At 44.1% G+C, this 25,310-nt stretch overlaps 1 protein-coding gene across 3 annotated transcripts in view; it reads left to right on the top strand.

Moving 5' to 3' along the window:
• The window catches only part of CASKIN2 (CASK interacting protein 2), a 225,447-nt gene that overhangs the window by 154,987 nt on the left and 45,150 nt on the right, over positions 1 to 25,310 (top strand). For all 3 annotated transcript variants that reach the window (XM_068261965.1, XM_068261966.1, XM_068261964.1), the window contains exons 12-15: positions 10,199 to 10,321; positions 10,424 to 10,542; positions 10,630 to 10,675; positions 24,410 to 24,480. In XM_068261965.1, the coding sequence (XP_068118066.1) occupies positions 10,199 to 10,321; positions 10,424 to 10,542; positions 10,630 to 10,675; positions 24,410 to 24,480 (359 nt within the window). The remainder of the gene's footprint in view (positions 1 to 10,198; positions 10,322 to 10,423; positions 10,543 to 10,629; positions 10,676 to 24,409; positions 24,481 to 25,310) is intronic.

The following is a 25,310-nucleotide window of genomic DNA, read 5'->3' as shown; positions in this document are numbered from 1 at the left end:
CCAAAATCTCCTGATAGCTAGCTGCATTGACCTTGCCCTTGATAAAACACAGTGGACCAACACCAGCATTTCTTTCATACACAGCTTGTGTTCTGTTGCCTTGTACTTTGCACAGACATGAGATAAAAAGCTAATTTTCTGAAGTGTTATTTACTGCCTTTGAATGTATTTATACCGCATATACTCACAAGCCGACCCGCATATAAGCCAACCCCCCAACTTTTACCTAAAAAAACCACGGAAAAATTATTCACCCACATATAAACCGAGGGTAGGAAATGCTGTACTGGTGCAGCTGACGCAGAAAAACGATAAGAGTGCTCCAGTGTGCTGAATTTGTTGCAGGCTTTGGCAGAAGATGAGGGAAGAGGGTGTATTCATGGACTTCAGGATAGTGCCTCCCCCTCCTCATGCAACCCTCACTACAATATATGGTAAAAGACAAAGCTATGCTTTGAAGGCTGCAGGACCCCCCAGGTAGTAACCTCAGAGTGCAGCACCCATCACAATGTTAAAGAAAAAGCTATCTGCTGCGTTCTGCGTGACCCCCCCCCCTCCCCCACTCATGTGCTCAGTGCTGCTGGGGCCATGTTACCCCCCAGCACGCCACCAAACAAGAATGTTTGGCAGCTTTGAAGTGCCCGCTGCATCTCCCTCTCCCCGGAGTATCTCTGCAAAATGGCGTGGTCTCTTTTGCTCAATCAGGTGGCCGTGTTACCTCTCCCAGCGTGCCACCAGACAATAATGTCTGGCAGCTTTGAAGTGTCAGTTTGTGTCTCTCTGTCCCCCCTAGTTTTTCCGCAGGCATATGCAAAGTGGTACGGCTTCTTAGCTCCAGGCCACTGCCGCCGCCAAGACTCCTTCGTAACTGAAGTCCATAGCAGTCTTGTTGCTATGACGCCCTCTAGTGGCGCCTTGTGTGACGCGGGGCGGGGATCATAGAGACATGACTGCTATGGATTTCCGTTACGGAGGGGTCTTGGCGGCAGTGGCCTGGAGGCAAGGATCTGCACCACTTTGCATAAATCTGTGGAGACACTCGGGGCAGAGAGAGACGCAGCGGGCAAAGCATCCTTGTCTGCCGGCGCACTGATTGGACCTGTAGCACACAGTAAGCACATGACTGGGGTGGTTACGCGGCCGTCAGTGGACAGATTTTTATTTTTTACATATGACTTGCATATAAGCCCCCCCCCCAACCCCACCCCCACACACACTGTTGGGAAACTTTTTTGTCCCAAAAATTCGGCCTGTATGTGAGTTATTTGTTCACTTCTATTGTTGTCTCTGTTTAAGCATACACTTTAAAGATAACGTAAACAATCTATATCTGATATTGATAATTTACCACCTTGATGTGTATCCCACTTCATATTAGATCAAATCTCATTAGAGATTATGTAATATACATTTTCCCCTCCACAGTAGCTAGTACTGCTTGCTATAGTACAAAGCTATGGAGCCTTCCTTCCGTTCTGCTTCAGCCTGCTCTGTCTGTCATAGAATGGCCTTTCCCAGTCAGTGCTCAAACTTTCATTTTTAAATAGTTTCTCTGGTGTTTTTATCGAGTCTAACATCAAATATATTAGCAAGAAGTTTTGAATCCGGATGATTTTGTACTACATGGAGGTGGTACAATTAGTCACTGATAGGACAGTCATAATTCAAAGTTTGTACCAGGCTTAAAGCCTTATACTCGCCATGTAATTATCGATCGATAATTTCCAGCATGGCTGATCTGTTTCCAATCGAGACAGGGATCGAGTTCGATTGGACGCCCATCCGACTACCGGAAATTATCAATTGACCCGTCGATCTGACAGGAAAATTGCATGGTGTGTATAAAGCTTTAAAGCTTTATAAAGCTTTAAGCCTGGTACACACATTCAATTTTACCAACTTGTGCAAACAAATACATACTGTTAATAAGGTAATTGTGTTATCTCCCAACTTCTGCTTCAGAGGCATCTGGAAGGTATCACACTGTTCCCAGCTGGGTATCTGCTGTCCTGGATATATAGTTCCCCTCAAATCAAACAAATAAATCCATAATAAAACACAAATATAATTAAACTCTGAATGTCTGTATATCTTCATATTTATACAACTTATGCCTCTTAACATGTAAATGATACGGAAAGAACCTTGTTCATCTAAAATCCATTATTCTCCTTTATAAAATCCTTTATTCTCCAGCAAATTAAATTGCATATGTGACATGATTTGTCATACAGTTTAAATTCCTTAATAGAAATAATCAGTTATACCATCCATGCACTTAAGGTTTACATGGTATAATTTACTGAACTTACATGGGGCTTCCTCCAGTCCTCCGTGGCCTGTGAGGTGCCTCGACGTCTTCTTTTCTCCTGCTGGAGGTTCCAATAGCTACGCCACTTGGTCGGGAGTCGTACGCAACAACACATGCGCAGCCCATCCAGGTGCCCAGCGCAGTCACGCTCTTATCACCGTGAGCATTCTGAGCATTCATGCGAGGTTGTCGACTCCACAGGAGAACTAAATTGAATTTCCACCCTAAGATAACAGTGGGACAACCGAGTTTTTTGATTTATTTATTTTCTCACACTCTTGCAATGAACTGCAATTGTTTGATGGTCATTAGGGACATATATTATCGCTAAAACCAGATCTACTTCATACAATAAACCCTGCATGAGTAGATAATGCCCTTTGGGATCACTACACACTTTGGAGACAATGAGAGGACATCTACTGTATGATGTACCAGAATTGCAACACCTGCCTACTTAACTGGCGCGCTAGCCAAATAGGCTGTGGGGTATGTTTTGCTCTTGCCAGGGCTTCTAGAGGAAAACCTGTTCTCCTGCAAAAAGACTATATCCGCTCTGGTACGTTCTAGATCATGCAATGCTAACTATCTTTTATATTGTAAATTTAACTTTTTTTTTTAGCAAACCATTTTATTGATTTTAATAGGTATAAAAGTTACAAACATTTAGGACTCTTTCACACTAGAGGCGGCGGAAGAAAAGGCTAAAACGCTGCCTTTTGCTGTCAGTGTTTTGGTGCTTTTTGAAGGCGTTTTTATGCTTTTCAACGCCAATACATAGCTTTTCCATAGCGTTTTCAAAGCGTTTTACAGCTCTGAAAACAAGTTGTTTTTTTAATTGAATTCTGGGGATTTTTTCATCGGTGAAACGTTTTAAAAAGGCTGCAGCTTGTGTTTTCCATTGACTATCATTAAAACGCGAAACGCGGCGGTCGGCACTGAAAAAGCGCTGGGAGCTTCAAAACGCAATGCTCAAAAACGCAGTGTTAAGTGTGAAAGGTAAAATGAAAGTCTATGGACTTTCATTTTACCATGGAAAATGCAAACTATGGCCCTGGGGGTAAAACGCCAAAAAAGGCCTCTAGTGTGAAAGAGCCCTTAGGGAAAAGCACAACCACACGCGCTCCCTATGTCAAAGACAACATACAAATGGAAAGAAAACGTCCTTTACAGTGTTTACATTCAAGTATTAACATTGCAGCAAAATGACTATACAGCCAGATAAATGTTATTACAATGTATAAGTTCAAGTAAATGGACGTCTGTCAGTTAAAGCATTCAAGCACCTAATGATTGTAGCATGTAGCTGCTACCAGGGAAGACCAACCCCTAAGGCAGCCTCGGCATGGTTAATGTAAATGTACCAACCAATGGTACAATAGCAGTACAAATACCCCAGAGCTCACTGAAGAGAAATAACATTCCAGAGTATGTCACCTTCAGGAAATGGATTATTTGGGTGAAATCTTTGGAGGGGAGGCTGAAAGACTGGATTCTTTAGGGCTGGAAGGATGGTCCTTCGTCGCCCCCAACATGTGAACGTGTGAAGTCCAATGCCTTTTAAAGCAGTATTGTCACCATAAAAATCAACTTTCAACAGCAACTGGTTTGAGTGTATTAAGTGATAAAGATGCTAATCCTGCATTCAAAACTTCTTCTGCTTTTATGGTTTGTAGTTATCACATACTTTAGGAGCACTGGCCCTAGTGCCAAACAGTGGCAAAGAGTTGAATGCTGTGAGTTCTTTTTATCTATAATATATTCCTCCTCTTCTATTTATTAGAAACACCCTCTGATTACTTGTTTTTACAAGCAAGGCTGAGGTGACTCAGTGATTGGATGTGTAAATAAAAAAAAGACAGTGCAGTTGTTAGTATACACCTCAGTGGGAGTGTCTGAAGACTCTGGGAGGAGGGCAGCTAATGAATACACAGTGAGCAAGAGAAGGGAGGGGGGAAACAAGAGTCAGGGAGGATATGATGTCAGCATTAGCTTGGCAAGATGGCCACTGCCTAGAATAGGATTTTCTACTTTTCCTTTATAAAATTCACAGGAATCATTATGTAAGTAGAAGTAGTATTTATCTACTTATATATATGTTTTTTATTTCTAGGTTAGCATGGGTGTCGCTTGTTCTTTAACAGGTCCATGTCCTTGTTCAGATCCAAAATGGCTGCGTTTAGTTTAAAGCAGTATCCCGAACGATACTGCTCTCTCAAAAAGGAGGTATTCGGGCAAAGTTCACTTCGCTTAGCCAGCGTGATGGGTGATGCATCATTAAAGATTTGAATATCATTGTTCACAAGACATATACAAGAATCGTTATGTTTTTCACAAGCAAATCTCTGTTACAACGAATCTCTTCCTGTAGGAGTAATATCGTGGTCAGACTATGCCCCTATAACGTTATCTATCACATTATAAACCTTCCTAAGACAGGCACACCATTTTGGAAAGTGAACAACTCAATTTTACAGAATCCTAAATTCTCCCAACTAATTAAATCAGATTTAAAGAATTTCCTTGAGTTTAACGATTTCCCAGACACAGATCACACTATGGAGCACACTTAAAACCTACATAAGAGGTACTCGGGTTAAACTAGGAGCAAGACAAAAAAAAACTATTGAACAAAGAACTCAACAAGACCTTACAAAATATTTGTTTATTAGAATCAGAAAATAAACGGAAGACTACCCCCTCCACGCATGCTAAGCTTATACAACTGAGATTAGAGTTGCGGGATATAATGAACCGCAAATGGGATTTATGGATAAGGAAATTGAAGATCATATCCTATTTGGAATCCGATAAAGCGGGGAAATATTTAGCTAGAAAAATCAAAGGTGGTAGATATAAAGAACACATATCAGCTATGACAAATCCTACTTCTAAAGTCACCCACCAAGATCCTCAAAAGATTGTGGATACGTTTAGTAAATATTACAGTACTTTATACAATCTTAACTCCAATCCACAGATCTCTCAGCCTACTCACGCAGGTATAAATTCCTTTTTGGAATCAATAAATCTTCCAGCTCTCTCCAATGATCAATTATTGACCTTAAACAGACCTTTTACTAAAGAAGAAATCTGTGATACCATTAAACAGTTTAAAAACAATAAATCTCCGGGATTAGACGGATTCACAAGTTAATTCTACAAAACATTTATGAGCGATATAGCTCAAACTCTCACTGAACACAGAGTGGGGACACTAAGAGCCAAATATAGTGTAGTATGTACTGGTAGTTGAAGTATGATAGAGTAATAAGCTATACTCACAAAGCAGGGTTATCTCCAAGGCAACCACTGTATAGGCAGGTGGGGAGATTACAGTATATATAATCTAGGTTCTTCCAAGAAGCCACCTTTTGCTTTGATTACTGCTTTGCACACTCTTGGCATTCTCTTGATGAGCTTCAAGAGGTAGTCACCCTGTCACGTTTAATAAGTGGAATTTCTTGCCTTATAAATGGGGTTGGGACCATCAGTTGCATTGTGGAGAAGTTAGGTGGATACACAGCTGATAGTCCTACTGAATAGACTGTTAGAATGAAATGGTCTTCCAACAGTCTTGAAGGAGTCCCCAGAGATGCTTAGCACTTGTTGGCCCTTTTGCCTACACTCTGCGGTCCAGCTCACCCCAAACCATCTCGATTGGGTTAATGTCTGGTGACTGTGGAGGCCAGGTCATCTGGCGCAGCACCCCATCACTTTCCTTCCTGGTCAAACAGCCCTTACACAGCCTGGAGGTGTATTTGTGGTCATTGTACTGTTGAAAAATAAATGATGGTCCAACTAAACGCAAAATGGATGGAATAGCATGCCGCTGCAAGATGCTGTGGTAGCCATGCTGGTTCAGTATGCCTTTAATTATGAATAAATCCCCAAGAGTGTCACCAGCAAAGCACCCCCACACCATCACACCTCCTCCTCCATGCTTCACGGTGGGAACCAGGCATGTAGAGACCATCCGTTTACCTTTTCTGCATCGCACAAAGACACGGTGGTTGGAACCAAAAATCTCAAATTTGGACTCATCAGACCAAAGCACAGATTTCCACTAGTCTAATGTCCATTCCTTGTGTTCTTTAGCCCAAACAAGTCTCTTCTGCTTGTTGCCTGTCCTTAGCAGTGGTTTCTTAGCAGATATTCTACTATGAAGGCCTGATTCACACAGTCTCCTCTTAACAGTTGTTCTAGAGATGTGTCTGCTGCTAGAACTCTGTGTGGCATTGTCCTGGTCTCTAACCTGAGCTGCTGTTAACCTGCAATTTTTGAGGCTGGTGACTCGGATGAACTTATCCTCCGCAGCAGAGGATTGGTCTTCCTTTCCTGGAGCTGTCCGCATGTGAGCCAGTTTCTTTGTAGCGTTTGATGGTTTTTAAGACTGCACTTGGGGACACTTTCAAAGTTTTCCCAATTTTTCGGACTGCCTGACATTAATTTCTTAACCTCCTGGGCGATAATCCCGAGCTGAGCTCGGGGTATGTCGTACAGGAGGAGTTCTCAGGCCCTGGTGGGCCGATTTGCGTAATTTTTTTTTGTTACACGCAGCTGGCACTTTGCTAGCTGCGTGTAACTTCCGCTCGCCGCCGATCCGCTGCTCGCCGCTGAGCCGCGCAACCCCCCCCCCTCCCCGACCCCTTGCGCAGCCTGGCCAATTAGTGCCAGGCAGCGCTGAGGGGTGGATCGGGACTCCCTCTGACGTCCATGACGTCGGTGACGTCATGCTGCCCCGCCGCCATGGCGACCGGGGAAGCCCAGCAGGAAATTCCGTTCTGAACGGGATTTCCTGCCTTCTCTGATCGCCGAAGGCGATCGGAGTGGGTGGGGGAATGCCGCTGCGCAGCGGCTATCATGTAGCGAGCCCAGGGCTCGCTACATGATATACAAAATAAAAAATTAAAAAAAAAGTGCTGTGCCCCCTCCTGGGCGATGTAATTATATCGCCCAGAGGGTTAAAGTAATGATGGCCACTCGTTTTTCTTTAGTTAGCTGCTTTTTTCTTGCCATAATACAAATTCTAACAGTCTATTCAGTAGGACTATCAGCTGTGTATCCACCTAACTTCTCCACAATGCAACTGATGGTCCCAACCCCATTTATAAGGCAAGAAATTCCACTTATTAAACGTGACAGGGTGACTACCTCTTGAAGCTCATCAAGTGAATGCCAAGAGAGTGCAAAGCAGTAATCAAAGCAAAAGGTGGCTACTTTGAAGAACCTAGAATAGGACATATTTTCAGTTGTTTCACACTTTTTAGTTATGTACTATACTTCCACGTGTGTTAATTCATAGTTTGGATGCCTTCAGTGTGAATCTACAATGTTCATTTAAAACCCTTTGAACGAGAAGGTGTGTCCAAACGTTTGGTCTGTACTGTGTGTATAATATCTGTGTGTGTATATATATATATATATATATATATATATATATATTTAAATAAATTTGCCGATTTTTTTTTTTTTTTTTTTTTTAACCTCCCTCCACGCACCAGCCAATGACAACTATCGGCTGTCAAAAGCATCAGCCTATGAGAGCCGATTGCTCTTGAGCCTCTATCGGGGAAAGCCGAGTGACACAGCTGTCCCCAGTACAGTGCTGCCGTAGATCGCATCGCTGTACAGTGTAAATAGACAGCAGTTTTGCCGTTTTACTGTCTCCTAGCGGCGATTGAGCGCATTAGCGCGCGCAATCTCCTGCAAAACCCCACCCCTTTCGGCATTAGGCGGTCTTGGGGCTGCCACTCTCCCGACGCCGATTGGCGTTAGGTGGTTTGGAGGGGGTTAATTGGCAGCCCTGGGAGAAGAGGTTTACAGACCACAGGTCATAAGCCTGGTACACACCTTTAATTTTGATTGGCCAATTTAACACTGCCATGTAGTTGGAGGTTCAACAGATTTTGAATACTATGAGTAGATTGTGTGGGTAAACTCTCATGCTACATGGAGGAGGCAAAATTGGTCAGTGCTTGGCCAATCAAAATGTTAGGTGTGTACCAGGCTTTAGTCCTCAATTAAAGTCTTCAGCCTGGTACACAGTTTATGATTGGCTAATCACTGACCAATTTTACCACCTCCATGTATTATGAGGGTCAACAGATAATGAATATAATGAACAGATTGTGTAGGTAAACTCTCATACTACATGGAGATGGTAAAATCTAATTTCCCACCAACAACTGAATTGGCCAGACTATACTAAGCTCAATACTGTGTTGGAGGCACCTTCTTTAGATCTAATAATATTGTAGTAAAAGATGAGGCTGGCACACCTTCCGGTTCTGGGTGCCTGAAGTTGTGACAAGGCTATGTCACGCAAGTCATAAATCCATAAAGTACATCAGCACACCAGTCTTAATAATGCAACGCACATTTATTGTGCATTAGTCCACATCAACATCCGACTATTGTTTCGGGAGCCACGCAGGGTCCCCCTTTCTCAAGGCATGGGGCCACATGCCTTGAGAAAGGGGGACCCTGCGTGTCCCCCGAAACAATTGTCGGATGTTGATGTGGACTAATCCACAATAAATACGTGTTGCATTATTAAGACTGGTGTGCTGATGTACTTTATGGATTTAGATCTAATAACAGATTAATGTATCTAGAAGTATGTAGGTCTTACCTCAGTGAGGACAAACCACAAAGGTAAGTATACTTTTTATTCATCCACATAAAACGCGTTTCACGGGTGCTGGTCCTCTTCCTCAGGTCAATACAAAGTGCCTTAACAGCAGTAAACACGGACGTGAGTGCCTCTATAGACTAGCCTCTATAGACTATAGAGGCGCTCACATCCATGTTTACTGCTGCTAAGGCACTTTGTATGGACCTGAGGAAGCAGGCCAGCACCCGTGAAACGCGTTGTCCGTCTTATGTGCACTAATAAAAAATATACTTACCTTTGTTTGTCCTCAATGAGGTAAGACCTATTTACTCCTAGATATATTAATCTGTTATTAGATCTAAAGAGAGCACCTCCAACACTGTATTGGGAATAGTTAAACCCTCTGGGGTCTTACATCGCAAGCATTAGTGTATGCAATAAAACCCAAGGAGTGCGACTGACCAGAGCCTGCCGAGTGGGCGTGGAATACCAAGCGGGACGATTATTTTTCCGTAGGCATGAATGGTGGTTCCAGATTGTTGCAACCCACCTTTGTGAGTATAGCTCTTGCAATTTTTTATCACATACCAACTTTTACAAATTATACTGCACCATTGGGCTCCTGGTCTCTCTCACATAGATACTTGGAGGCGATCTTGACCACCAAGAATCATACCAGTCCTTAGACTATACTTGGGGCATTAGAATAGGACTATAGTTGGTAATCTAGCTCACAAAAGCATGTTTTGCCCTTATACTTGCTGAATTATATACTCTCCATGACGCTATCATTAAGCATTAACAAGCTTTAATAACATCAATAGCTTTATTGACCACGTCCAACACAGATAGATAGTTATTTATTTCACAAAGGCTGTTTTTTATTTTTTACCCTTTCTGTTTCACTTATGGTTAATACTTATCATGCAATTTTAAGGCAATTTAAAGGTACTGTGTTGTACTTATTTTAAATATTTTGTACCGTTATCACACTATTATAAATGAATATGTTCAATAAAAGTTTTTTAAATGTGGGAAAAAAAGGATCGGACTATAGTAGCAGGGTTAGATTGTCAGCTCATTTGTGGGTCAATTTGTGACTTTAGCTCTCCAATGTACTCTGGAAATCAATGCAGGAAATGTTAGGTACAATATACTATAAATAATTGATAGTAAGTATAATGATTTCATACAATGTCCTTCAGCAGATTGAAGTTACATTTATTTTGTTTAACCCAACATATGTCTTGTTTCTTTGGTTTTTTTTTTAGGATCCACACTACCCCGTAATGCTACAGTACTGTCTCATCAGCGTTTGACAAAGCCATTGCTGCATTTACCTAATCAATACACCACAGTAACTGGAGGAAACATTAACCATGAGTTTACTGGAGGTTCGTAGGAACACACAAGAAGAGTTTTGTTCATATTAGAGTTGTAGTCTTAATGCTGTATTCTATTTTTCTTAGATTTTTATCTTTGTTTATTCACTTTAGCTGGTGACCGCCACAGTGTGGGCAGTGAAGGTAGTCTGGGCAGTGTGCGCAGTGCTGGAAGTGGACAGAGCTGTGAGGGAATTGGTGTGAGCTCTTCTCTGCTCATAGAAAATGCTCAGGTAGCTTTGTAAAGACAAAAGTCTTTCTTTTTTAATGTTTTTATTTACCTTGGTTTCATTAGGTCTTTTTTGCTTTTCTCCTTGTAGTCTCTTCATGTTGGCTATGAAGATCATCACAACAAAATATCAACTGGTGAGGCTTGTTTGTTTGCTGTAGAGAAAATTCTTCCGACAAGATATTTAAAGGACACCTAGCCAGAGGCAAAGCTACTTTAGAGGAAGGGATTAGAGGTGGATAGGAGGGAACATCGAAGCAACCCTGCCTGTCTGAAAACTTGACTGTAGCTAAAAGTCATATTTGTGATTACAGAGGTGATTACAAGGAGTGGGTAAAAATGATAAAATGTACAGAGGTATGTGGATTCAGCATGAACATGCCTCTGTGCTTACCTTAAATAGCCTTGTTCTGGTCAGATGTCCTTTAAGGAGCATACCAAAATGACGCCATTGTATATAAATATGTATAGTAGAGTTAGTGGCCTCTGGCGAGAGACAGTTTGTTGCTTGGGGGAGATAGGTCAGGTGTCCCTGAGAATCCGCGTTAGCGGCAAAACATGTCAGACTGAGGGGATACATTAGCAAACAACCACCATCAACTTGTCCGCTAATTCCATCTACGACCTATCCTATCGGCCTGCCGGCCTTACTCATGGGTCTGTTAACAAAGAATTGGTAACTATATCGGAAACCTATTTCTCTTTATCATGCCACAGATTAGCTTCTTCATCACAAATTCCACACTGAGCTACCCTGCGATTGGGGAAAGCTATATGGACTCAAGGCTAAGGATTTGTTTGGTCCTGCACATTTGTTGTGAGACCCATGGATGTCTTTTACATAGATTGATTTGCGACTGGGATCAGCCAACTTGGCCTGTGTATGGATATATGTTGCACTCCCTTTAACCTGCTTTGCTGCTATAATTGGGTATGGCATTTACAGGTACTGTTCTACACCTAGTGCAATCTGACTGCATGAAAATAGACATTATGGTTTACGAATCCAATTTCATTGCAAATCTCCAATAGGAGCTGGTTACCATTTGACTAACAGCAAGCTGATATGCTTACTAGGTCTGGCAACGTATTCAATAGGGTCCCAAAGTACTGAGGACTGTAGCTTCATGTACCATTAGGCAGTTGGGTGGCTTTTTTTTTTTTTTTTAAGAATCTTTTATTTTCAAAAATTATTTTCTTGTACAAACAACATATATGAATACAACATAGCATAGCTAATAAAAATGTGAACATCGCCAGTCATACATTAATACAAGTTCTCCGGCAGTTAGGCAGGACTGTCGGGTGGTGAAATACAGAGAGATTATTATTAGTATGACTAATCTATAGCGTAATTGTCCAGGCAGAGTTCCAGTGTGATATTGCATAATTGCGAAGGTAAAAGTTCCTTTATAGCATGTAGGGGGCATCATAGAGAGCGACCAGGGCCCAAGAGGGATCATACCCTGGTCACCCGCAATTGAAGGGGAGCCATTCTTGGAAAGGGAGCTCAGCTTAGTACATCTCACAGAGTTCACGTTTTTGCAGAGGGGCTTCAAAAGAGAAGCTTATGGTATTCGAGAAAGGAGCAGGAGGTGTATGTATAGGAAGGGAAAGAGAGAAGAAAAGTTAATAGAGAAAGAGAAGAAAAAGAGAGAGAAAAAAGGGGAGAGAAGATGAAAGGGTTCGTGGTCCATACCCGATGTCGCCTAGTCAAATTTTAAGTTTGCCAGAGGGGGCAATGTTGCATGCCAAGTAAGGACAGTGGAGACATCCAGGGGTGGGCATAGGGCCTAGGTGGAAATGAGGGAAGTGTAGCGAGGTGTTTCGATAAATTCGAACCAACCATACCATGTCTTCATAAACTGGTCTCGTCTTTCTTGTATAGTGGAGGTGAGGTCCTCCATTTTTTGCACCCAGTCAATCTCTCTGAGCCAGTCTTTAATTGTGGGGGGGGGTCCGGTGATTTCCAGCGTCTGGAAATTAGGACTTTAGCAGCATTGACTAGATGCCTTGTAAGAGTTTTCTTGTATCGTCTAATTGACCAGTGGTTATGATGGAGTAGGAAGAAGGCAGGGGAGTCAGGAGGGAGAAAGTCTGTCAAGGAGTGCATGATGTCCCTTACATCTCTCCAGAACTGCTTGAGTTTACTGCATGACCAGAAAACGTGAAGGAGCGTACCCATCTCCAATCCACATCTCCAGCACTGTGGGGAGACTGAAGGGAACATCTTGTGGAGTTTGCAGGGGGTGAGATACCACCTGGTGAAGACTTTATATCCTGCTTCCTGGCTTCGAGAGGAGATAGAAGACTTATGGGCAAAGGTTAAAATTTTTCCCCATTGTTTGTCTGTAAACGTTAAATCCAAATCCTCCTCCCACTTTGACCTAAGTGTTTGGCATGGTTCTTCAGTAGAGTTCAGGAGAGAGTAGACCAGGGAGATGGTACCTCGGATGTGTCCCTCCCCCATACAGGCCTGCTCAAATGGAGTAGTGCGCCTGTCAAACCCCGTTTTTGTTCCCTGGGAAAGTAGGAAGTGTCTAAACTGGATAAGGCTCCAGATGTCTAGAGTTGGGGAGCCCAAGAAGGAACGTAGTTCCTCCAATTCTACCCATCTTCCCTCTGATATCAGATGGTGAGCCCGGAGGGTGGTTCCTAATTTCCATGGAACATAGCCTCTTGGATTAAGTCCCATAGGGAAGCTCTCATTGCCCAAGATGGGCATCAGTGGGGAAGGCCACGGCGAGATGTGTGTCAGTTCCCTGTGTTTAGCTAAAGTGCGGAGAGTCTGATGGGGGATAGTAGCAGCTGGTTTTACCTTTGAGGGGTGTCTGGACCATGGCTTACCTTGCAGTGTACCTTCCACTAACTCTTCCTCCATACCCACCCAGCGTTTGAGGGAGCCGTGCCTGTGCCAGTCAATCACCCTAATCAGGGAGGCAGCAGTGTAGTATAGACGCGGGTTTGGGACTGCCATCCCACCTGACTCCTTGGGAGCAGTTTGGATAGCGTATTTTAGCCTAGGTTTCTTGCCGTTCCAGATAAATTGGGAGAAGGTTCTCCTTAGTTGAGTAAAGTAGGTGGAGGGGATGAAGATAGGCATCGTTTGAAATAAATAGAGGAGGCGTGGCATTATCGTCATTTAATGATACAACTCCTTCCAAACCAGGAGAACTGGGGCTTATCCCAGGACTGTAAGTCTTGTTTGATGCGATTCAGGGCAGGGGTAAAATTTGCGGAGACCAGGTCCCTGGGGTTGGGCGTAATCTGAATGCCGAGGTATTTCAAAGAGCGAGTAGGCCACTTGAAGGGGAAATTACTTTGTAACAACGCCTTAAGTTCTCCTGGTAGCTGCAAGCTTAGCGCCTCACTTTTATCATAATTAATGGACATATTTGAAATCTCTCCATAGGTTTTAAATTCGGCCAGTAGGTTTGGTAATGACACATGTGGGTTTGTGAGGTAAAACATAAGGTCGTCCGCATATGCGGCTACTTTGTGGGAAGATTTGGGGAAGGTGATTCCCTGTATGTCGGGGTTATTCCGAACTGTGCACAGGAACGGCTCCAGGGAGAGCGCGAAAATTAGGGGCGAGAGAGGGCACCCCTGACGGGTGCCATTGTGGATAGGGAATGAGTCTGATAGAGCGCCATTCGCCTTCACCCTAGCATTTGGGCAGGAATATAGGGCCAGAATGCGGCCGAGCATATTATCCGACAGGCCAATATATCTAAGTGTGCCCCCAATGAGGTCCCAGTCCACCCTGTCAAAAGCTTTCTCTGCGTCCGTTGACAGCAAAAGGGAAGGTATGGACCGAGACCTCACCCAGTGCACAATATTTAGAGTTCTAATTGTATTATCTCTGGCCTCTCTGCCTAGGACGAATCCCACTTGGTCATAGTGGATTGATGGAATAAGAGGGGCTAATCTGTTTGCCAGCATCTTTGCATATATCTTAAGATCTACGTTGAGGAGAGATATAGGCCTGAAGCTCTGGCATTGAGCCGGGTCTTTCCCCTCCTTCAGAATCACTGAGATGTGGGATTCAAGCATTTGAGAGGAGAAGGGGTTTTCTCCTAGTAGGGGGCTGGAGATTGCGTTAAATGCTCTGAGGAAATGTGGGGATAATTGCTGTGAGAGCCTCTTATAATATTCTGCTGTGTAGCCGTCAGGGCCTGGTGCTTTGCCTGAGGGTGTCTGGGACAGGGCTATGTGTAGTTCGTCTTCTGAGAATGGTTCCTCTAAAAGCTTAATATCATCTGGGGATAACTTCGGCATCCACGATCGTTCGAGGTATTCCGTTATCTTGTTTTGTTTGGTCTCTGCATTAGTTATAGGGTGGCGGTGTGGTAGATTATATAAATTGGAATAGAATTCTTTGAAGATCTCTACAATCTTTTCATATTTATAGTGCATCACTGAGTATTTATCCTTGATACAAGGTATGTAATTTGAGGATTGCTGAGTTTTTAATGCTTTGGCCAAGATCGAGCTGCACTTGTTGCCAAATTCGTAAAAAGTGCGCCGGCAGCGCAAGGCCGCATATTTGACTCTATAAAATAATAATGATTTAAGCTTTTCTCTCAGATTTGAAAGTGCAGATAACGTTGTGGGTGCTCTATCTCTTTTGTGTTTCTGTTCCAACTCACCAATGGATATCAGGGTATCATTAATTTCCTTATCCCTTTCCCTCTTTTTCCTGGCTCCCTCCCTTATCAGTATGCCCCTTGTAAAGCATTTTTGTGTTTCCCAAATCGTGAGAGGTGACATATCCCCCGTAGCATTTATCTCAAAAAATTCCTCAAGTTCCCTTTTAATTCTCTGAAAGACCTGTTTGTCTTCCAGGAGTGAGTTGTTTAGCCGCCAGGAAGCAGGACCCCGTCTATTCTCCCCAATAGTGAGATCTACAGTGACTGGTGCATGATCAGATAGGGAAATATTTCCAATATAGGGAGCTGTTGATACTGAGAGGAGGTTATGGGAGATAAAAATGTAATCTATCCTGGTGTATGCATTATGGGGGAAAGAGTAGTATGTATAGTCGATCGTGGTTGGGTTGTGAAGCCTCCATACATCCACTAGTTGCATTGAGCGTAATAGTGATCTACATTTTCGAAGGGTCGAGTGAGCGACAGAGGATTTTTTCGAAGAGGAGTCTAGTTCCGGATCTAGGGCCAGGTTTAGGTCCCCCCCCAGGAGGACACTGCCCTCGGCAAAAGAGTGGAGTTTAGCCAAAAATGATTGAAAGAAGGTCGCCTGCTGAGTGTTAGGTGCATAGAAGGAGCCTATGGTGATCTTTTGGTTATACACTACACCTTTAACCAAGTTAAATCTGCCTTGTGGGTCTTGATATTGCTCTATCAGAGTGAAAGGGGTATCTCGTGAGATTAAAATGGCGGTACCTTTGATCTTTGATAATTGAGGAGAACTGAAAAACGCTGTTTTATAAAATCTATTTAGAAGCCTGGGTACCTTCGGGCCTTTGAAGTGTGTTTCTTGCAGACAAACCACATTGGCTCTCTCCTTATGACACAAATGTAATACAGACGACCTTTTTTCAGGTACATTTAACCCTCTGGCGTTAAGGGAGAGTAACTTAAGTGACTGCTGGAATTGTCACGATCAAGAAACGGCACCGGGACGACACACGAACCCTCCTAGTATGGAAAACTGAAATAGGAGAAGGTATGAGAGAAATAGAAGTCAGAGAAGAAGAGAGTACAAAGATGCGTGTAGAGAACCACGCAATACACATAAGTGACATATACATTTCAACCTTTATTCCGGGAGTGTACCCTTCCCGGTTTAGGTCCAGAATGAGCATCAGCTCAGGTTCCTGGGAGCCACGAAGGTTCCCGTTGGTATCGGCGAGTCGCCCTGGGGTAAGTAGCCCACAACCAACCAGTGAGTGAGCCCCCTCACCCCCGGGTGACCGCATGAACATGTTCAACCAATGAGAAAAAAAAAATATATATATATGTCTAAGGGTAATAGATAAACTTTCATAAACTCTATCAAATGGACAGAGAAGAACGAGCTATAACCGAGCTAACAGGGGCACAGATCCTTTCGCCCCCCCCTCCCCCCCCCCCTCCCTCCCTCCCTCAGTCCCCGGGTACTAAGAACTTATATATATATTTCTCTGTAGTTGTAGCAAAATTATCCGGGTGGGGTATTAACTCAAGTAGGGTACTATATCTTGGTATAAAAAAAGAGTATATAATCCCCGAGAGCCTCAAATGCCTCTATACACCATCCCTTCATATGTCACACCACCGACTTAACCCAGGCCCCTCACCCCCCACGCTCCCCCCCGCCCTAGAGCCGATCCCCACATCCCCCAAGCCGTCATACACTCCCTCAATAACGATGTTATAGACAGTCCCAATAAACATTATAAATACAGTATAAAATGCAGTATTATGATATCAGGCGCAAATGGATGTAGGTGAGTACTGAGGGGTCCGCAGACCAGGAGGAAATATCAGCCAAAGAGAGTTATTGGACCGGGAGGGGGAGTAGCAACTCATCCTCGTGTAGGGGGAAGGCATGGAGAGCAAGGAGCCCGGGGAGCAGGGAGCGTGAGGGTGGCGAAAAGTGTTTGCAAAATTGAAGGTTGCGGACAGTGCTACGTTCCTGTTTGGCAGGGTCTTTCTGCTACGGCAGGGACTACAGGGGAGGGAGCTTACGTCCGAAGTGAGTCTCCAAGGTTGCAAAACATGGGGGGCGAAGGAGAACAAGTTGGAAGTACTCACGCTGGATCCCGAAGGTTCTTTTTTGCTTTCTGTGGCCTACCGAATTCCGGAGAGTCCGGGTCCCATTCGGACAGGTCTACAACAGGCAGTGACAGGGCCTCCCTAAACGAAGGCAGCTCTCTAGGGTGGCGCAGGATGCAGACCTGGGATCCTTTAGTAGCAATCAACTGGAACGGGAAGCCCCAGCGGTAAGATATTCCATCCTGCTTCAGAACCTGTATGAGAGGGCGCAGAGCTCTACGTTGAGCCAAGGTAAAAGGCGCCAAATCTTGGAACAGTGTAACCTGGGCTCCCTCATGGTCTAACGGTCCGCTGTCACGTGCTGCGACCATGATGTCTTCTTTGTCTTTAAAGTTGTGCAGCCTGCAGATGATGTCTCGTGGTTGCTCTCGATTAGTAGGCACAGCCCGGAGGGCTCTATGCGCGCGGTCAAATTTAATTTTCTGCGCCACAGGGCGATTCAGGAGCCCGTTGAACAAGGATCTCAGAGTCGGTACAATGTCTTCTGTGGAGACTGATTCAGGGATACCACGGATCCTAATGTTGTTCCGTCGTCCTCTGTTTTGGAGATCCTCCATCTGGTATCTCGTGATTTGTGCTGCGGCCTGTTGCTTCTCACTAGATTCTCTCAAGGAGGCAATCTCCGCACGTAGCTGGGCGATGTCTGTCTCTGTCGCGGTAACCCGGCCTGTAAGGCCTGAGATGTCAGCACGTATAGAGGCGATCTCTGACCTCGTGGAGGAGACAATGCGCTCCGTCTGCTCGTCCAGATCTTGTTTAGTTGGGAGTGAGCGGAGGTACCTCCATATGTCCTCCAAGTTGCTCATGGCAGCAGGTCCCGGTCTGGGCTGGCTGGTGGCTTGTGGAGATGAGGTTGCTGGATCCGCCATCTTGGAGGCCGCAGCGCTCGGCGTGGCTGCCTGGAAATATCGGGTCACAGGGCGCTGAGAGGGTGTAGAGTGTTGTCGGTGTCTGCCCTTACCCCTCTTCACTTTATCCATACCCTTTTGGTCATCAGATAGGGGAGAATGATTGCATAAAGTAGCTAAAATTTCATGCGGGCCCGGGAGCTCGGCAGCAAGACGTCCTCACTCCTCCATTGCCGGCCACGCCCCGTTGGGTGGCTTTTTTAAGATAGTTGTGGGGGTTTTCAGGGTTTATGTCTATGTAAATTATTGATTTATTTTTTTTGTACATTCAAATAGAGTATTATCTGAATATCTGCAAGCACCCAAAAGACAATTCTTTAATTTGTGTTGGTATATTTCAATTTGTTGGCAAAGTGCATGTAGATTGATCATTATACAAAGTCATTTGTATTGAGAAATTTCCATGTTATCCTATTTGGTCTCTGTCTCCTAATTCAAAGGTGTGTTGTCTTTAAAATTAAGGGGCTCTGACAAGGCCTGCCAGGCCACACAGTCACTCACCTGGAAATCAACCAACTCTACCTCCCCGGAATAGTTGTCCAGTCACTGAATCGTAAACGATATAGAAAACAAGGAAATTAGGGTTTTCAGGTCCACCAGAGGCGTAGCTAGAGATAGGGCTGTGGAGTCTGTACAAAAATCATCCAATTTACTCCATTTCCGACTCCAGGCGCCCAAAATGGCTCTGATTCTTCGATTCCGTCTCCTTAGTCCAAAACTTACCAGGGCTATGGATTTGGTACAAAAATAATCCGACTCCTCACTCCCAACTCCCCAGTTTATGAAACCACTGACTCCAGGTACCCAAAATTGCTCCGACTCCACAGCCCTGGCTAGAGATTATGGGGCCCCATGGCAGAATTTTGATTGTGCCGTCAGACCTAGGCACTCAAAGGAAATGCCACTGTAACAACCATTGAGGAGGCAGCTGCGGGCAACCTTGCCGCTGCTGCCTCCATTCCGCTGCCCAGTGTGTCTCCCGTGCCTCCGGCGTCTAGCACGCCTAGGACGGGTTTGTCAGCCGCTCATAAGGTCGCATTGTCGTGTGCGCGCGTGCACAGACAGGACCTTTATGCAGGGAGGAGGCGCCTCAGCTGACCAGCTGGTCGGCTGACGTCAGAGGAGACGTCCGCCGCTCCTCATTGGCTGTGAGTAGTGGGCGTGCCTGTGGGGTCTCCTCCGCTTCTTAAGCCTTTCGGCTTCACTCGCAACTCGTCTGCTGTTGCGAATACTTCGTGTTAGCGCTCAGACCTTAGATAGATCTGGTGTGCTTTGATCCGGGAGGAAACCAGGGATTTCACACTAAATAGGAATTATTGTTGTTTATATTACTCTCTATTGATAATCTGTGTATGACTCTGGCTTGCTTCTGACCTCTCTCTCGTTTACTGACTCTGTACTTCTGCCCATCTGATCCTGCTGCCGACTTTGCCTGTTTTACCTCCTTCCTATTTGCCTTCTGATTTTGTACTGTTATTACCTGTCTGTTGCCGACCTTGCCTGTCTGACCTCACCTCCCCACCAGAGAGCCCTGATCTCTGGTGAGGACTCCTGTACTGATAGTACCCACCAGCTCCTCTGGTGAGGTATAGCTATATCTATCAAGTACTACTGTTGCACCAAGCACTACACATTTGTTATCTCTCTTGTTGCCTGCTATACTTGCATTATTGGTGATTCTGCAGATCACCACATAATCAGGGTATAGTGTCTGAATTATTGGTGATACTGCAGATCACTCAATAGCCAGACATCTGGCTTTGCTGACACCAATCGTTACAGCCACCTGCCCCTATCCTATAAGATATAAGTTGACTGGCCAATGTACATTCCTATGCATTGTACACTGCAATCAGCCTATGGGCCCTAAGATAAAGTCAGAGTATGGAGAAAAACAGGAAAATAAATAGTGAACACATTACCGCATGGGACCCCTTTGCTCCAGGGTCCCATAGCATTTGCTGTGACTGCTATGGCTATTGCTGCGCCCCTGAGGTCCACCATCAATAATACAGTGATTATAAAACATAACTTTTAATTACAGTCATTGAATAATAAACAGATATGACAAATACGTTAAAAATCCAAATGGCACATCAATGTGCAGTGATTAGTCTGACGCATGTTTTGCAGTCTATGCAAGAACCACTTCTTAACTACTTGCTGACCACGTCATGCCGATGGGCGTGGACACGGCGGCAGCCCCAGGACCGCCTAACGCCGATTGGCGTAAGGTCCTGGAGCAGCAGTTTCCAGGACCGTCATTGGCTGGCTGGAGGGAGGGATTTGAGTAAAAAATTAAATAAATAAATAGTACATGTTATTAAACAATAAATAACATAAATATTTATAAAAAAAAACAAAAACCTGGGTGAGCGATCAGACCCCAACAACAGAAAGCTCTGTTGGTGGGGAGAAAAGGTAGTTAATTGTGTGCTGAGCTGGCTGAGCTAGGCCTTAAAGCTGCAGTGGCCCATTTAGCAAAAAATGGCCTGGTCTTTAGGCGGAGTTTAACACTGCGGTCCTCAAGAGGTTAAGAGGCAAACAAAGTTTAAACGCCGTAACATGAGGCAGTTAAAAACCTCATCAGAAAGTGTAAAATAGAATATGGATAAATTCCTCTCCTATGCATCGAATATCCATTTTGTCTAGTCAAACCTGCTAGACAAGTAAACAGTTGCCCAGCATAGTCACTGAGTTGGTGAATGTAAGTAATGTAATTAAAGGACTACTGTAGGGGGAAAAAAGAGTTGAACTTACCCAGGGCTTCTAAATGGTCCCCCTCAGACATCCTGTGCCCGTGCAGCCACTCACCGCAGCTCCGGTTCACTTCTGAAATTTCCGACTTTAAAGTCGGAAAATCGCTACACCTGCGCAGCCTCGCCCTCTCTCCTGCTGATGTCACCCGGAGCATACTGCATAGGCGCAGACCGTACTGGGCCTGCACAGTACACTCCTGGTGACGTCAGCAGGAGCAAGGCCGAGGCAGCGCAGTGGTTTTTCGACTTTAAAGTCAGGAATTCCAGAAGTGAACTGGAGGCGTGGACCTGGGCATCAGTAAGTGGCTGTGTGGGCACAGGACGTCTGCGGAGGACGGACACACACACACACACACACACACACACACACACACGTCCTTTAAAGAGACTCCGTAACAAAAATTGCATCCTGTTTTTTATCATCCTACAAGTTGCAAAAGCTATTCTAATGTGTTCTAGCTTACTGCAGCACGTTCTACTATCACCATCTCTGTAATAAATCAACTTATCTCTCTCTTGTCAGACTTGTCAGCCTGTGTCTGGAAGGCTGCCAAGTTCTTCAGTGTTGTGGTTCTGTGATGCATCTCCCCCCTCCAGGCCCCTCTCTGCACACTGCGGTGTGTTATTTAGATTAGTGCAGCTTCTCTCTGCTCTATTATCTTTTACAAACTGGATAAATCCTCCTCTGAGCTGGCTGGGCTTTCACATACTGAGGAATTACATACAGGCAGAGCTGTCTGCACTCTGTAGGAAGAAACAGCCTGACACTTCAGTGGAAGATAGCTGCAGGGGGAAAGAAACACACAAATGATCTCTTGAGATTCAAAAGGAAGGGTGTATACAGCCTGCTTGTGTATGGATGTATTTTCTATGTGTGGACATACTGTACATCAACCTACTTCCTGTTTTGGTGGCCATTTTGTTTGTTTATAAACAAACTTTTTAAAACTGTTTTTAACCACTTTTAATGCGGGGAGGATCGGCGAAATTGTGACAGAGGGTAATAGATGTCCCCTAACGCACTGGTATGTTTACTTTTGTGCGATTTTAACAATACAGATTCTCTTTAAGTTGCAAACCGCAATCGCAGGTAGGGTGGCCAGTAAGTGTAAATGATTGTCCAGGATCAGAATGAGATAAATCATATGGAGACCATCTGTTATGCACAGTGTGGCTGTGGTGAGCAAGTGCTGCTCACTACAGCCGTGCTGTGCATACTAGACAGTCTCCATTCGGTTTACATTATTCTGACCCTGGACATTTATCCTCAGGTACTGGCCATTTTGCCTGTGATTGCAGTTTGCAACCTAATTACATACATTCACCAACTCGGTGATTATGTTTGGTAACTGTTCACTTGTCTAACGGGTTTGATTAGACAAAATGGATATCCGATGCATTTAAAGGACTACTGTGGGGGGTAATAGAGTTGAACTTACCTGGGGCTTCTAATGGTCCCCTGCAGACTTCCTGTGCCTGCACAGCCACTCACTGATGCTCCAGTCCTAGCCTCCGGTTCAGTTCTGGAATTTCCGACTTTAAAGTCTGAAAACCACTACAGCTGCTTCCTTGCTCCCGCTGACATCACCAGGAGTGTACGGTGCAGGCCCAGTACAGTGTGCGCCTATGCAGTACGCTCCTGGTGACGTCACTGGGAGCGAGGACACCGCCGTGCAGGTTTAGTGGTTTTCCAACTTTAAAGTCAGAAATTCCAGAAGCGAACCGGAGGGGGGGACCGGAACATCGGCTGCGCGGGCACAGGACGTCTGCGGGGGACCATTAGAAGCCACAGGTAAGTTCAACTTTTTTTCCCCTACCCCCCCTACAGTACTCCTTGAAGAGGATTTTATCAATACTCTTTTATACTTTTTAATGATGTTTTTAACTGCCTCATGTCACGGCCTTTGACAATTACTGCATATCAACATGACAAGGATTTTTAACAAATTTGTCATATTGGTTTATTACTCAATGAAATGACAGTATGTAAGTTTCATTATCACTGTATGATTGATTGTGGACCTGAAAACCCTCATTACCTTGTTTTCTTGTTATCTATACAGACCAGAAGGGTGGTCACCTTATTACGGTGTTACGGTGTTACTTCTATACTTATAGATTTGCAGCAGATTCGACCATCAAGTAGACTGTTAAGTTGAATCTGACAGGAATCTATGTGATGTGTACACACTAGGAACAGATTTCCAATAGATTTCAGATTGAAATCTATTCGAAATCGATCTAAATGCATTATTGGACCATTTGACCAATGCAACTCTATGGGCTATCGATATGCTGCCAGCAGCAGATCGACCTAGATTTTTCATCCTGTCAGATAGATCAAAGCAAACAAAATCGGCAGCAAATTGATCGATGCATAGATTTGATAGAATCGATTTCTGATCGATTCCATAGAATTGATCGATGGCTGAAATCGACCAGTGTTTGGGCTTCTTAAGGTTTTGAAAAAAATATGCATTTTTCTGGCGATCTACTGATAGCCACCTTTACCAATAAGCCCCTTAGGGTAATTTTAATAGTTACTTTACTATGTGACAAAAGTCCCTTGGCTGCTCAGTGTCCACTGCAGCTGGATGTTTTTTTTTTTTTTTTTTTTTTTTTTTTTAGGTTGGAGTTTAACTTTAAATTTAAAGAGAGCCAGTGGAAGATTGCCATATATTGAAATGGAGGTAAAAACTGCATACTATGTAAACTAGTTTCAAATATTTGCTGTGGAATTGTCCTGTGGCAGAAGAGCCCTGGGGCAAGACGATCGCACTGCACCATGTCCTCTTCCATATTACCCTGCAGCTTAGTTATACAACTGGGTAATAAGTGTAGTGTTGCCCACCACGCCACTGGATTACTATTGCTCTGCGCATGTGCCTGGCTACTGTGATCGATTGTGCAGTAGGCATGAATCATGCAGCAAGATACTGCAGAGTTTGTGGCAGGCTTGCGACAATTTCGCTACTTCTGTCACGCCACATCGCCTCGCAATAATGTGTAAGTCTCTATAGACTTACATTGTCTTTGTGGCAAGCTGTAATGGGGGAAGAGTACTGCGACGGAATGCGCCACGTGTAGTGTTAAAATAGCCTAAGTCAGGGGTTCTCAAACTGGGTGCCGAGGCACCCTGGTATACCTCAAGCACCTCCCAGGGGTGCCTCGCCATTCATCCCCATCCATTGTGAATTGCCATCAGATAATGCAACCGCACTTTGATTTACAATGGGTGGGTCAGTGACCACTTGGAGCGGGGGGGGGGGGGGGTGCTGCCTAATAGGGGCCACTGACAACGTGGGGGGGGGGGGGGCTTGATGACTAATGGTGTCTTTCATCTTGTACATTTCTTTTCCTGAGTAGGTTTAGATTTGCATGTTGAGAGAATTTTCTGTTGAACACTAAAATTGCTGTTTTGTCTTCAGGCACATCACTTCCCATGAGGCATGCAGGTCATTCAGAGGTGAAAGATCCAACTGTACATATTCAAGGGAAGGTATGCTCATTTACAAAGAATTACACCCTAACAATTTACTGTGAAGCATATGACCTCCTTAAAGAGGAACTCCAGTGAAAATAATGTAATAAAAAAAGTGCTTCATTTTTACAATAATTATGTATACATGATTTAGTCAGTGTTTGCTCATTGTAAAATCTTTCCTCTCCCAGATTCACATTCTGACATGTATTACATGGCGACATTGTTACTGTGGGCAGATTATGTAGCTGTTTCTAGCTGGTCTGGCTTTAACAGACAGCTATAAGCAGCTATTTCCTGTCTGTGAACATTGTTACATTGTGGCAGTTTGCCCAGAGTACCGTATGGTACCAGAGCGTCTTGTGGGAGGGGTTTCAGCACAAAATCAGTCATACAGCGCCCCCTGATGGTCTGTTTGTGAAAATCATTATTTTTCTCATGTAAAAGTGGGTATCAGCTACTGATTGGGATAAAGTTCAATTCTTGGTCGGAGTTTCTCTTTAATATATTGCTTTTCCTTTTCAATCGATTTTTATAGAATTTTCAAAAAGAAGTCATACATTGCATTTATAACAGTAATCATTGAGACATGATGTGTATCCACAAATGGGAATTGCCACAAAATATTCATATTGATCAAAAACATTTCGTTTTTGTCGTGGAGTTGGAGTTGTTTAGTCGGAACAATTTTTGGGTACCTGGAGTCGGGGAAAAAATGCACCGACACTAATAAATTTAAACTGTAATTAAAAAAGAAAATATGATAAAAGGTTCTATTTCTCAGATAATAGTAATCATATATAACTTATACAGTAATAGCAGTGCTTAGTGCACACAAATATAATAAA

Source organism: Hyperolius riggenbachi, chromosome 12 (genome assembly GCF_040937935.1).
Source record: "Hyperolius riggenbachi isolate aHypRig1 chromosome 12, aHypRig1.pri, whole genome shotgun sequence".
Taxonomy (NCBI): domain Eukaryota; kingdom Metazoa; phylum Chordata; class Amphibia; order Anura; family Hyperoliidae; genus Hyperolius; species Hyperolius riggenbachi.
The sequence above is the reverse complement of the archived record's forward strand: the minus strand, read 5'-3'. Positions and strand labels throughout refer to the sequence as shown.